A 16194-nucleotide genomic window follows, 5' to 3' on the forward strand; every position below is an offset into this window, starting at 1 on the left:
AGGAAAGCATATAAACTTTTTTAGCCCTCCCCCCTTTGTTTGAGGGCCAAAACTTTTAAGGCCCCCCCTTTTGCATCAGCCCCCCCAACAAGTGTTTGTGAGCGGTCCCTTATAAAAACTGGAAAATGGAAATACATCACATAGGAACAGCAGTGGAGTGGAGTGAAGAAAACCATTTTTGCCATACCGGTTTGTCCAAGTGTTGAAGATGAAGACTTCCCTGAATTTAGACTGATGGCCCACTGGTATTCATCAGTCACAAATCTGCCAAATTCAAATTGATTACCCATACTTGTCTAGCTTGGCAGACTTTACATGATTTTATTGTGCCACATACCCTTAACCTTGGCTTACATACCCTTCCCGTGTGGGTTGCTTTTGTCAAGCTAATCAGGGAATCACTTTACAGATTTTGTGGTCTAAAGCAACTCAAAAGCAGATTTAAAGTCTACCGATCTTATGAAGTATGGTACCAGGGATAGGTACTTAACTTAGGTAGAGAAAGGACAAGTGCGGGCAACACTTTTCTTATAGGAACAGGTAATAAAATAGTGCATCCAGGTGCATCTGATGTCCTTGTGATACCAAGATGATAATGGATTTGAAGTGAGGGTAAGAGATGCTACATGCTCCTCTGCTTCTGATGTCCTTGTAATAGCAAGATGATAATGGATTTGAAATGAGGGTAAGAGATGCTAAATGCTCCTCTGCTTCTGATGTCCTTGTGATACCAAGATGATAATGGATTTGAAGTGAGGGTAAGAGATGCTAAATGCTCCTCTGCTTCTAATGTCCTTGTGATAGCAAGATGATAATGGATTTGAAATGAGGGTAAGAGATGCTAAATGCTCCTCTGCTTCTGATGTCCTTGTGATACCAAGATGATAATGGATTTGAAATGAGGGTAAGAGATGCTAAATGCCCCTTTGCTTCTGATGTCCTTGTGATATCAAGATGATAATGGATTAGAAATGAGGGTATATGCTAAATGCTCCTCTGCTTCTGATGTCCTTGTGATACCAAGATGATAATAGATTTGAAATGTGGGTAAGAGATGCTAAATGCTCCTCTGCTTCTGATGTCCTTGTGATAGCAAGATGATAATGGATTTGAAATGAGGGTAAGAGATGCTAAATGCTCCTCTGCTTCTGATGTCCTTGTGATACCAAGATGATAATGGATTTGAAGGGAGGGTAAGAGATGCTAAATGCTCCTCTGCTTCTAATGTCCTTGTGATATCAAGATGATAATGGATTAGAAATGAGGGTATATGCTAAATGCTCCTTTGCTTCTGATGTCCTTGTGATACCAAGATGATAATGGATTTGAAGTGAGGGTAAGAGATGCTAAATGCTCCTCTGCTTCTGATGTCCTTGTGATATCAAGATGAAAATGGATTTGAAATGAGGGTACAATGTAAGAGATGCTAAATGCTCCTCTGCTTCTGGTGTTCTTGTGATATCAAGATGAAAATGGATTTGAAATGAGGGTACAATGTAAGAGATGCTAAATGCTCCTCTGCTTCTGGTGTTCTTGTGATACCAAGATGATAATGGATTCATAGAAATGAGGGTAAGAGATGCTAAATGCTCTTGTGCTTCTGATGTCCTTGTGATACCAAGATGATAATGGATTAGAAATGAGGGTAAGAGATGCTAAATGCTCCTCTGCTTCTGGTGTCCTTGTGATATCAAGATGATAATGGATTAGAAATGAGGGTAAGAGATGCTAAATGCTCTCTTGTGTTTCTGATGTCCTTGTGATACCAAGATGATATTGGATTTGAAGTGAGGGTAAGAGATGCTAAATGCTCCTCTGCTTCTGGTGTCCTTGTGATTTCAAGATGATAATGGATTTGAAATGAGGGTAAGAGATGCTAAATGCTCTCTTGTGTTTCTGATGTCCTTGTGATACCAAGATGATATTGGATTTGAAGTGAGGGTAAGAGATGCTAAATGCTCCTCTGCTTCTGGTGTCCTTGTGATACCAAGATGATATTGGATTTGAAGTGAGGGTAAGAGATGCTAAATGCTCCTCTGCTTCTGATGTCCTTGTGATACCAAGATGATAATGGATTTGAAGTGAGGGTAAGAGATGCTAAATGCTCCTCTGCTTCTGGTGTCCTTGTGATTTCAAGATGATAATGGATTTGAAATGAGGGTAAGAGATGCTAAATGCTCTCTTGTGTTTCTGATGTCCTTGTGATACCAAGATGATATTGGATTTGAAGTGAGGGTAAAAGATGCTAAATGCTCCTCTGCTTCTGGTGTCATTGTGATACCAAGATGATAATGGAGCTGGAGGAGGGTTATTTCACGATCACTAGCAATTCACCAAGAGGAGCTAAATATCCCTCTTCCAGATGGAGCTGTAGGAGGGAATTAGCACAGGCTATATGCTGGGGGTCTGCTACCTGTATGACGAATCGATCTCAAATATCTTCAATTTGATCGCGCTATTTGAGGGGGTCTATTTGAGGGGCGTCTCTGTTCCAGAGAAAATATGTTTCATTACATTTTGCCCAGACATTTTGTACATAAAATTCTTCAATATACCCAAAGCAACATGAGCTGTAGATTTGAATACCAGCATGTAGAAGACATTTTATATGGATGATAAAATGTGAAAGGTTAATAGGTATTGCAATCCTCTAGATGATTTTTTCCAGGGCCCTTGCATTTTTTTCTGTACTTGTACCGGGGAACATAATATTTTGAGTGTTAGTAACTTTTAAACATTTTGGCAAAACACCTAGCAGCATAAATGTGTCAGCTTGTCAGTTGTCAAGTTGTCGTTTGGGAGTTGATAGGCCTGTTGAAATCAAGTACTACCTATGCCAGCAGGACATTCCTGTGCTAAGAAGAGTATTGAAAACTGATGAGTGTGTATTGAGTATTGGTGAATGTGGAGCGATTTTAAAGCAAGAATTTAGAGTACAGATGGAGCTGCTACACACTTCATCACTTGCCTACCACTCATTGTACAACTCCAACTCATTTGCACATGTCACCACTTTAACCCTTTATATTGGCTTTTTACACTTCATATACATGTAGGGGAACATATGTCCAGGGTTCGATTTACTTTGAGAAATTTGTGTCATTTTACCGAAAACGTTATTTAGGTGATGTTCTTATGATATTAGCATAAAACGTTTACATTGTATTTTGCTCTGCAACACCAGGTAAATCGAACGCTGTGTACGTCAACCACTCCTAATGTCCGATCCTAGTACAACCGAAGCAGTGAATTCTAGTACTGGTACCTGTAATCCTGTTTAAACTTTAGTTGATGGATTCACTTAATCCTGATTGGCTTATTTCAGTCACTAATCACCGGCGTGTCCAGGATCTTTTCCTGCGGGGGGCTCAGCCCCTCTTTCAGATTTATGTGGGGGGCTTGATGGCTAAAATCGCCAAAAAACGGCTGATTTTACATGATTTTTAACAAAGTGCGGGGGGCTTCAGCACCCAAAGCTCCCCCCCTGGACACGCCACTGCTAATTGGCCCACACATGTATCAAGACTGGTTAACAATAAACCTATACCCATACCTATGCAATTCATATTTGAGCAAGTTTTATGTCGCATTGAGCCCAGGAAATCCAACTATTGTTACGCTTCACAATTCTATGTGGAGTTATATGGAGCAGTCATATTTTCCCAACGTGTGAACTGTGAATGGTTCATCATAGCCTGCTTAACAACTTTTGATTTGTGATTTAGGGACTTTGAATCATTAGTTAAAATGATTGGGGTATGTAATCAATTGACATTGCTTGTAATCATATTTTTTTTTTTTTTTTTTTAGTACTTGGTAAAAACAACTTTTTGTAGTATGGTACAAACTCAGCAACGATTAAAAATTCATAAATATTGATTTCATTACTTGCTACAAATCATTTTAGAATAATTAAGATTTCTTTGGGATGTGGAAATCTGACATTTTTATCCAAATCCCTGTTTTTTAAAGACTCTGAGGTATGATCTAGAAAAAAACCTACATACTCTATGGACCTCAATGGCCTCATCCCAATGGCATAGTTCAATTACCTCAATTAAACACTCATAATGCAAAATTTGACCTCAAGTTGCCGAGTATGAGTTTTTGTACCCAAATTTTCTAAGGTCATTCAATGAATGTACAAATGTATTGGGGTTAAAGAACTGTTCTCTGATAGATGAACATATTGTTGATCCTATTCCTAGTGATATTTTGTCGACTTATACACACATTGCTCATCCAAAACTAGCTGGAACTTTTGTTTTGAAATCTGTTAGTAATTTAATGAATTTGAATGCAAATGCACAATCTGTCTTCCACATGAATCAATATTAAGAGGAAGTAATGTCAAAGTGTCATCACCTCTCACAAATGAAGACGATTGCAGACGACAAGTTGACAATTTGAATTTTAAAATACTTCATTCAATAATTTCAGAATTATAAATTTTCATGACTATATTTGAAATCAGCATGAAAAATGCATTAAAATGAGTACAAATAAGCCTAGTATTGGTTCAGTGATTCTTAAGATAGCTCTTGATATTTTGAGAAAATATCTCAAAACGTACGACATTTTATGTTGAAGTCTATGGCTAGCATATAGAGCATTAAGTCTCCATTAGTAATTGTATTCGCTGGCGTAGTGCATGTTAGAATATGACCGTTGCTAGGGCAACTGGCTCATACTTTCTTTGTTACGAACCACTGATCGAAATGATCACAACACAAAGCATATGGCACATCTTAACTCAGAATAGGTGTATGAGCCCAGGCTTGAACCAGTAACCAATGGTTACTATAACGTGCACTACGGCAGTGAATGAAGAAACCAACCAACATTTTCAATTCGTACAAAAAAAACCATAAAAATCATTAACTTTCTGGTATTTTCCAATTTTAGATTGCAGCTGTCATCATGAATGGAAGACCCCATCAAGATGGTCAGCAGCAGCAGCAGGACAGCATACCTGGTCATCCTGTAAATAATGATACTACATCAACAGCAGCTGTAACATCAGGACAATACAATCATTCATCTATTCCTCCAATCCGTGTCCAAAGTGACACACCATGTCCTCCGTCCGTATCCGGTACTCCGTCACCGGGAAAAAGTCAGGTGAATGGTGGACCTGCTGCTGTTCAGTTGCCGGCATTGTCCAGCTTTGGACAAGTAGTGACCAATGGTCAGGATCCAGATGCAACGGATGGTAGAGGAACAGATGGTGTTACTATTAAAGGTAGGTTTAAAATGGGTTTGTTAATTATTTTCTTCTTTTTAGGTCTCCAGCACTAGAGCGCATCTTGGAACCCAAGTACTTGAAGTCTGTGACATGGTTGATGGTACTACCATAGACTTCAAGTGCTGGTTGGGCGTTACAGTTTGCAGTCATATATTCTGTCTTAGGTGCGCTGATGACAAGGCCTAGATCTGCTGCTGCAGTTGCAGTCCTAGTAAGCTGCGACTGGGCCCGGGCTGTGGAAGATTCCAACAGGGCAATATCATCTAGCAATAAACTTGCAAATGTTTGCCATTGTATCGCCATAAAATTTGGCAAACCAGAGCAAACTCACTTATTGGCAAAATAATATTTTTAATGGACAAAAATTTGGTTTATTTGATGTTTAAATATTTAAATGTTTACTGTGGTAAATTGTATTACTTTGATTGGCTAGTTGCATAGTACCACATCAAGCACAGCTAGTTGGCAGAAATGTTACCTAATTCTATAAAAAGATATATAAAATGTATTTAGGTTAGTATGATCCTGGGGAATCATCACTCCGCATGAAAAAATAGTGACCTAAAAGCCTGTTACATTATGGACCACAATGGCCTCATCCTAATGGCATAGTTCAATAACCTCAATTAAACAATCATATTGCAAAATTTGATTTTTAAGTTGCAAAGTATGAGTTTTTGTACCCAAATTTTCAAAGGTCATTCAATGAATGTAAAAATGTATTGGGGTTAAAGAACTGTGCCCTGATAGATGAGCATGTTGTGGATCCTGTTAGTTTTTCAGCCACTTGCCCAATTTTGCCACTTGATAAAAGTATATTTCGTCCTGTTGTGAAAAAATTTGCTTGTATTCTAAATATTTCTCAAATGTTCAAAAGTTTTCTTTGTGATAAATAGCACATTTCCTTGTTCACACAAATGAGTAATAGTGTGATGAACTCACTATGGACCACAATGGTCTCATCCAAATGGCAGAGTCCAATAACCCCAATTAAACAATCATAGTACAAAAATTGACCTCAAGTTGCAGAGTATGAGTTTTTGTACCCAACGTTTCAAAGGTCATTCAATGAATGTACAAATGTATTGGGGTTAAAGAACTGTGTCCTGATAGATGCACATGTTGTGGATTCTAGTGACTTGTCACAAGGAGAGATTTCACCCCCAAAATAAAACCAGAACATGGTTTAAAATATTTTCCTGAAGTGCCTGGATCGGGTTTTTATTCATGCAGAAGTAAATGGCAAATTGATACAAATTAAGTACCATTCAGAAAAACATTACTGTCGCGGTTCATTTTATGTGGGATGTTTCATATTATAATCATATCGCATATTAAAATCATATCACATCTTACCAAAAATCATAAAATTTCTGGACCAAATCTTTTGAGCAAATATGAAAGATTAAATCATTTACTATTATATCCAGTGGGATTTGAGATGAATTGAATAGAATGAGTGGCAGATTTTGTACTTGTCGGAGATGTACTTGCAAATTTGGGATATTGTTACGGAATTTGAAAAATTGGTCAAAAGAAAGAAAGAAATTTCAACATACCATAAAGAAAGAAAGATATTTCAACATACCATTCATGATATCACGGAATCAATTGACATTGAATACGGTCATCATGTAAAACATCAACCTTTAAGGGAAAACATTCAACTGTTGACTTATTTGCCCGGGGTACTCAACATGTGTAGCATTTTCGGCCTTTTGGTATATCAATGCATGGTCCCTTTTTCTAGGCCAATTTTGCTATATGGATGGGTCCAATAGTTTCCAATTTTTTGGAAAATAGCCCAGTTTTGCCTCAATGTAGCCAAAATGTTTGAAATTTCGCCAAAATTGTTGGTTAAATTCGGCTGAAAATATTGACTTGGTATATCGTTACTCAGGAACATTGGCTAATAAAAAGGATTAGAATGATGAAATTTATATTTGTTCAGTTACGTAAACTTTCAGCTTGCGGTCGCTAAGGCTAAAAAAAGCTGTGTCTCAAAGTTCATTTTTATTAAAGAGTCCATGTCAGCTGAAACGGCAGATTCATTTTTTATTTCAATTTTTTTAATAGTTTTTTGCCATGAAATCATGAAGTTCTGAGACATATTTTGAATAACTTTACTTGGTTCGATACTCGCATTGTTTAGGTATAAAACAATTGATATTTGTACTTTAAATGTGTAAATCAACCACAGTTTTATTCTGTGTACTTTTGAACACTCGAAAATAACATTTTAATTCAAAATTAAGTTTTTTAAAAATCTTTAAAAAAAATCTTTTAAAAAAACCCTGCATTCTGCATTCGTTTTAGAAACGGTCATGGGCTTAGAGACATAGCATTATTGTTTTTTAGCCTTTTTCAAACTAATTATTGATCTTGATGAGTGTCAACAGAGTCATGTGACAAGACATTACGGTAGACGGTGCCAGGTCGTGTTGCCCCTGTCCTGGCTGAGGTTATCAGAAGCAAATAATTACTTTAAATGATACAATGGAAATTGATTTAGCACAACAAATGATCCCTACACCTTTGCATCATCTCATCATTTATTTATCACGTTTATTTTTCAATTTCCACATTACCCTTATTAAAATATTCTAGTATTAATAATAGTAACAAAAACCAGTGAACTAAGAAAAATATGCACCATAATTATGCCCTGGGCAGATTTGATAAAATTTTTAAAAATCTATGGTACGGTACCATAATAGTTGCATATTTATTTATCCTGTTTTATCAAGTAAAAGTCATGTTTTGGATATCTTCCTTGTGGTCACAGAGAAATAAATTATGGTACACACAATGTGACTTCTCTCTAGTCCAAAGGTTCTATTGTCCGAAGGGGCGCTAGTCCGAAAACCAAATTAAGTTTGATAATCCAAAGGTTCTCAAGTCCGAATATAGAATAAGGGTAGGGTTACAATGTAGGATTTAGGGTTAGGGTTAGCGAGCATTATTCTATATTCGGACTAGAGAACCTTATTTATTATTCGACTATAACGAACCCGCGGACTAGAGAACACAATATTTGGACTAGCCAACCTTTTTCAGAATTCGGACTAGCGAATGGTAAGTTATGTGTTTGGATTAGGGAACCTTCGGACTAAAGGAGCCTTCGTACTAGGGAACCTTCGGACTAGAGAGTTGTCGCCACACACAAATCCTCAGTAACTCATTGGTCACCACATCACTTAATTAACTTAAAGTGGCAAGTTTTCCATTTTCTAAAGTGGCACACTCACAATTCTTTGTTCTTCCATGATGACAAATTTCACCTTTCCATATTCTTTCAAGGCCATAAAACGATGAATCAACAACTTATCTCAATCATGATAAAAATCTTTGTGAAATTTTCCTTTTAAAACTTTGTTCTTAGTTTTCAGTTGTATTTTGTTTATTTATTTATTTTTTGTATCAATATCAAAAATACTGTTTTCCATGATTTTCAGTGTTTTCTGTGTTCTACCCTTTTTCCGTAAATTTTTTTCATTTTCCGAATCACAGAAAAGTTGCCACTCTAATTTAACCTCATTTGCACTGCCTACTATAATAACAGCCTCTGTAAGAATTACAGCGAGCTTTACTTTGATTGGTTGCTCAGATGGTTAATCACATAAATTAACCAATCAGGGATGATGTAAGAAAGGCAGTAGTTGCCCATGGGGTTAATGATGATCCTCATCTGATTATTCTGAATTTGACTCATGTCTGGTCCATTGTTGTCATAATGATCCGCATCAGATTATTCCGAATTTGGCTCAGTTCTCATGTCTGGCCCATTGTTGTCACAATGATCCGCATCAGATTATTCCGAATTTGGCTCAGTTCTCATGTCTGGCCCATTGTTGTCATGATGATCCGCATCATATTATTCCGAATTTGGCTCAGTTCTCATGTCTGGTCCATTGTTGTCATGATGATCCGCATCATATTATTCCGAATTTGGCTCAGTTCTCATGTCTGGTCCATTGTTGTCACAATGATCCGCATCAGATTATTCCGAATTTGGCTCAGTTCTCATGTCCTGGTCCATTGTTGTCATGATGATCCGCATCAGATTATTCCGAATTTGGCTCAGTTCTCATGTCTGGCCCATTGTTGTCACAATGATCCGCATCAGATTATTCCGAATTTGGCTCAGTTCTCATGTCCTGGTCCATTGTTGTCATGATGATCCGCATCAGATTATTCCGAATTTGGCTCAGTTCTCATATCTGGCCCATTGTTGTCATGATGATCCGCATCATATTATTCCGAATTTGGCTCAGTTCTCATGTCTGGCCCATTGTTGTCATGATGATCCGCATCAGATTATTCCGAATTTGGCTCAGTTCTCATGTCTGGTCCATTGTTGTCATGATGATCCGCATCAGATTATTCCGAATTTGGCTCAGTTCTCATGTCTGGCCCATTGTTGTCATGATGATCCGCATCATATTATTCCGAATTTGGCTCAGTTCTCATGTCCTGGTCCATTGTTGTCATGATGATCCGCATCAGATTATTCCGAATTTGGCTCAGTTCTCATGTCTGGCCCATTGTTGTCATGATGATCCGCATCATATTATTCCGAATTTGGCTCAGTTCTCATGACCTGGTCCATTGTTGTCATGATGATCCGCATCATATTATTCGAATTTGGCTCAGTTCTCATGTCTGGCCCATTGTTGTCATGATGATCCGCATCAGATTATTCGAATTTGGCTCAGTTCTCATGTCTGGCCCATTGTTGTCATGATGATCCGCATCATATTATTCGAATTTGGCTCAGTTCTCATGTCTGGCCCATTGTTGTCATGATGATCCGCATCATATTATTCCGAATTTGGCTCAGTTCTCATGTCTGGCCCATTGTTGTCATGATGATCCGCATCAGATTATTCCGAATTTGGCTCAGTTCTCATGTCTGGCCCATTGTTGTCATGATGATCCGCATCATATTATTCCGAATTTGGCTCAGTTCTCATGTCTGGCCCATTGTTGTCATGATGATCCGCATCATATTATTCGAATTTGGCTCAGTTCTCATGTCTGGCCCATTGTTGTCATGATGATCCGCATCATATTATTCCGAATTTGGCTCAGTTCTCATGTCTGGCCCATTGTTGTCATGATGATCCGCATCATATTATTCCGAATTTGGCTCAGTTCTCATGTCTGGCCCATTGTTGTCATGATGATCCGCATCATATTATTCCGAATTTGGCTCAGTTCTCATGTCCTGGTCCATTGTTGTCATGATGATCCGCATCAGATTATTCCGAATTTGGCTCAGTTCTCATGTCTGGCCCATTGTTGTCACAATGATCCGCATCATATTATTCCGAATTTGGCTCAGTTCTCATGTCCTGGTCCATTGTTGTCATGATGATCCGCATCAGATTATTCCGAATTTGGCTCAGTTCTCATGTCTGGTCCATTGTTGTCACAATGATCCGCATCATATTATTCCGAATTTGGCTCAGTTTTCATGTCTGGTCCATTGTTGTCATGATGATCCGCATCAGATTATTCCGAATTTGGCTCAGTTCTCATGTCTGGTCCATTGTTGTCACAATGATCCGCATCATATTATTCCGAATTTGGCTCAGTTTTCATGTCTGGTCCATTGTTGTCATGATGATCCGCATCAGATTATTCGAATTTGGCTCAGTTCTCATGTCTGGTCCATTGTTGTCACAATGATCCGCATCATATTATTCCGAATTTGGCTCAGTTTTCATGTCTGGTCCATTGTTGTCATGATAGTCATTAAATCAGTCTGTTTACGCTTTGAATATAGGATCGGCCAATTGACAAATTTATACTAAATAGGTGTTTAGGAAATCTTATTTATGACTTTGGTCTATGTGAGGAACATGTATGTTTTACAATTTTAAAAAGTGTTGAGATAAATTACATTGATTGAGAGAAAAGTGTTGACTAGTTTGTTGTGTGTTTAATGAGGCGTGGGACAGACAACATATTGTATTTTTATTGCCAGATACAACAATATAAAGGAAACAGGCCATATATCAATGAGTTCACTGGCCACAATTGGCATCAAATGGGCTATTCCATTTAAAATCCACACTACCCCTGTTGAAGTCTTCCACTGAGGGAGTATGAGTTTTGAATACGATAGACAATTGGGTAACTTCCATTTGAAATACTCACTCCAGTCGTATAAGATATACTAGGTAAAACTATTACACAGGGGAAGTATGGGTTTCAAAATGATTGACCCTGACTAATTACATTTGAAAAACATACTCCCCTGTGGAAGATATTTCGAAATTCTTCCACAGGGGTAGTGTGGCTTTTAAATGGAATAGCCCAATGTTCAAAGCAGACTATCAATGTAATAAGGACCAATCAGAACGGCAAATTTGGCGCAACAACATGCTAGACAGCATGGGAATTGCATGCAAATAAAGTTCTAACGGCCAATGATTATGAAAAATCAATAAGCATTAAACTTGTCGGAAGTTGGAGTTGTGTTCATCACCAAGGGTTACAAAAAAGTTACGAGCAGTTTGATACAAGAACTATATGTCGTTGGGTCAGTGCAAGAATATCCTAAGTGACATTTTGGGCAGTAAATGTGTAAATAAGTAAATGAATTGAAACAAATTGCAGATACATGTAATTACATACATGCCTATATAGTATTAGAAAACACATAAAAACATCTTGATCAACCTAGATATCAAGATTTAGAATATCCCCTAACGAGGCCTTTTGAAGCTTCAGGTTAGCAACTACATGTATTTCAAACTGTTGCGATTTGGTAGTTTACAGCGTCTTGCGAATGGTAGTGAGCTTTGGCAAATATTGCATTGATGATTCTTTGCTATGAAATGATCAATCTCTGATTATTTCATAGCGAAGAATTCAAATATCACAGATATACCTTAAGGTCCTGTGTTTTTGAGTTATGTTGTAAAGAGGGCTGAAATAACAACACTTTTGTAAAACATACATAACTCATTCACAACAATAATAAATCAAGCAAGTTTTCAAAGTATATGATTTGTAGAATGAACTTTTGCAAACCATCAGTGTTATTTTTCAATATATTGATTTAGATAATGAAAATATTTTTTTTTTTGTTTTTTTGAAGAAAACACCTCGTCTACCCTTAAAGCGGCTTGGAACTTAATTAAAGACTGTAACTGATGATAACTGATGACAGTCCTTTCACATCAGTGTCATTTAAAGCCATATTATAACATTTGCTGAGGAGGACGCCCTCACTGAATTTTTTAATTCATTTTTTACACGATTAAATTGTACTTTATTAAACCAATATAGCCCGCATAAAAATCAAGACTCTAGGTGCTGTAGTTTTGTCAAAATCCGAGATTTTGAATAAAACGCATGATTCAGCGCTTTATTATTACGATGGAATTATTAGTCAGTATGTGACGGCGTGCGGGACGGTGATATACACAACAAAAAGGTCGTACTATAACATGACCGAAGGAGTGAGTGCGTAATTACGTATTGGCGACATAATAAGCGCTGGTAGTAAATTCCAATTTTCTTTGCTGGGCCGTAGTTGTGCGGCGCAAAAGTAAAGAGGGAGATATCTGACAGTAAAAGCTAACATTTTATGGCAAAGAAATGCTAATCTATTTTGTTTGAAAATGTTATAATATGGCTTTAATGTTCATCCATAAATTAAAGAAACTATAAATAATCATGTACGATTCTAAAAAAGCATAATTTTTATATCAATATTATTTTCTCTTTTGAATTCCAAGTTGATAAAAGTTACTGTGTGACATACCTTCATGTATTATCAATATAGAAAAAATGAATAAATCATTCACATGTTTCATGTATTTTCTCAAAAGACATAAAAACATGTTTAGTCAACATGATTTATCGCAAATATGATTGTTGATTGAATTTTGTGTGTTGGAAAAATGGCATGAATTCAGATTTCATATCCGGCGATACTCTTAACTATGCAGATTAACATAAATGTATAGAATCGTGTGCAATTTTTATGTGTTAAATAGTCAAATCAACTTTTGGAAGGATTTACTTGATAGAATCAAGAGAAAGGACCCTTTTTATTTTGGTATGTCCAGGTCCTTAACATAATTCAGCAAATTGGTAGTATACAATATAGGCTACATGCACATATATACTGTCCATACTGTATTGTTCCTAACAGCCCTCGAACAGCCTTCGGCATTTTGCCGTGGGTGCCCATCCCCACTGCCGTAATGCCCTCAAAATATGTCCTTTACCCAAATCAGTCACTTGCCGTGCCCTCAAATGAAGTTGCCGTCTGCTCCCCAGCCCTGCCCCTTCATTATAAAATCATCTGTCTATGTTTGTGTGTGTTTTCTTCACTTTTGAGAAATTGCCTTGGTGCCCTTCTCAAATTTTCAACAGTTGCCATGATGCCCTCTTGAAATATTACAAACTGCTGTGCTGCCTTGCCTTTTTAGTGAAAATCCAAGGCAATTATCAACTTGCCCTAAAAAAGTTGCCGTACCCCTTCAGATCCTTAATTCAAGGGCTGGTTCCTAATTAGACTACCCGTAGTCCACTTGCCCATTGTGCATACTCTGGATATTGTATTTAAGCTTAAAACTCTGATTTAATTAATGTGTGCACAATTGATAGATTTTCACATCTGATCTTTTCAGTCACCCTACTCCGTCTCTTTGTTAGCTTCCCAAGTAGACTACTGACTTTGCCTTGCGGTTAAGATTTTTAACACGGGGCTCTATGGAGTGTTAGGCCAATTTCTGGCTTACTAAAATTGGCCATGATGTAATGCATCTTTAAATGGATCTGCCTTGTGATTGGTCGCCCATATCTACTTAATGGTTTAAATCTTCTGGGCCAGCGCCATTACCATTAACTACACCGTACACAACTGTCTGTGGTATTTATGGCGCTTTGTGTTGACGCCAAAGTTAATCTCTCATCAAACATCTAGCGCGTCTTGTACTATACATGCTTAGTACTTGTGGTTAATGGACTGATAAACAAGTATGCTTGACAGTGTGTTTTTAGAGAGCAAAGTCCAGGGGGTAAAGTTCTGCTTACAATTCAAAGTCCATAGTCGAATTTTCGGGGTTAGCTATCAATAAACTGGTAGATTCCAAAATCAGAATTGTTCAGTATTAAAGTGAGCCATTATAATTATGCAAGATAATGTTGCATTCAATTACTTTTATTGTCACTAATCATCTGATATTTTTAACTCTTTATGACCATTTTACTATTGAATACTTTAATTTTAATAAACATCAGTATAATTTTGAGTTCAACGAAATGGGTTCATCATGACTAATAATAACATATTTTTAATAAAATTCGACTATGGCATAGTCTAGTTCCTAATAAGTGCCCAGTCTTCATAAATGCCCACCCCAAAAATTTTCCAAAATGAAAATTGAAAAACCAATAATAAAATTTACCGTTACTAAGTGCAAATATATACAGAAAAAGAATGTTAGATAATTCCTAGATATCATAGGAAATTCATTTCTCACGATGATACGCCATTCCTCCTGCAAACAGACGTGTCTAAAACTGAAATGGGTGGTGTTATTGTGGTCATTTAATGTAAAAACCTACACAATAAATAGATCCCTAATAAACGCCCACCGTTCATGAAATGTCACAGCCCATGGGTGCTTATTAGGAACAATACGGTATTTACATCATGTAGAAAAACAACTTTTTTGTTCTGTCGAATCTAAAAACAACACGGAAGAAATCCCCTAAAACTCAAAATTGCCATTTGCCATGTTTACCATCTTAACTTAACTTAAATTAACTGAGCTTTCTGAAGATCTATATAATAATACGCATCGTCTATCTGTCTATCTGTCTGTCTATCTGTGTGTCTGTCCGCCTATTTTCTCGGAGACTAGGGATCGTACGTTCCTCAAACTTGGTGGGTGGGTGCATGTTGCCCCATACAGATCAAGTTTGTATTGGTTAGTGGGTCAAGGTCACCCGAGGTCATCTAGGGGTCAAATTAGTAAAAACTGTTTTTCTCGGAGACTGGGGGTCGCACGTTCCTTAAACTTGACGGGTGGGTGCGTCTTGACCCGGGACAGAACGAGTTTGTAATGGTTAGTGGGTCAAGGTCACCAGAGGTCATCTAGGGGTCAAATTAGTAAAATCTGTCATATGGGCATGCAACTTGGTGGGTAGGTGCATCTTGACCTAAGACGGAACAAGTTTGTATTGGTTAGTGGGTCAAGGTCACCCAGGGGTCATCTGAGGTCAAATTAGTAACAACTGTTTTCCGCCTATTTTCTCGGAGACTAGGGGTCGTACGTTCCTCAAACTTGGTGGGTGGGTGCATCTGGACCTCAGACAGAACAAGTTTGTTTCGGTAAGTGGGCCAAGGTCATCCAGGGGTCATCTGAGGTCAAATTAGTAAAAACTGTCGTATGGGCATGAAACTTGGTGGGTACAGTCAACTTTTAGAGTCAAATTTTGGGCGGTCATTTTGGGGTCATCCGGGGTCACCCAGGGGTCATCTGAGGTCAAAATAGTAACAAATGTCGTATGGCCATGAAACTTGGTGGGTACAGTCAACTTTTAGAGTCAAATTTTTGACGATAATTTGGGGTCATCCAAGGTCAAATTACTAAAACTGTCGTATGGGCATGAAACGTGGTGGGTACAGTCAACATTTAGAGCCAAATTTTGGAAGGTCATTTTGAGATCACAAGGGGTCATCTGAGGTCAAATTAGTAAAAACTGTCCTATGGGCATAAAACTTGGTGGGTAAAGTCACCATCAGCCAGGTAATCGCGACAGCCGAGAACCGCCAAATACGGGTAACCGCCTAGTTGTCATTATTTATGGACCACAATGTACCATCTGAAGATGGTAAAAACAATCTATATTGTTATGCATTTTTGTAATAAAGTAAATTTAAAGCTGAATACTGACCATGAGAAAAGTTTACTCTGGGA

General features: G+C 37.6%; 1 protein-coding gene across 1 annotated transcript in view; it reads left to right on the forward strand.

Moving 5' to 3' along the window:
• The window catches only part of LOC140153565 (uncharacterized), a 100017-nt gene that overhangs the window by 3346 nt on the left and 80477 nt on the right, over positions 1 to 16194 (forward strand). Inside the window, 1 exon segment of the mRNA XM_072176343.1 lies at positions 4906 to 5242. Within this exon segment, the coding sequence (XP_072032444.1) occupies positions 4921 to 5242 (322 nt within the window). The 5' untranslated portion in view covers positions 4906 to 4920.

This window comes from Amphiura filiformis, chromosome 5 (genome assembly GCF_039555335.1).
Source record: "Amphiura filiformis chromosome 5, Afil_fr2py, whole genome shotgun sequence".
Lineage (NCBI taxonomy): Eukaryota > Metazoa > Echinodermata > Ophiuroidea > Amphilepidida > Amphiuridae > Amphiura > Amphiura filiformis.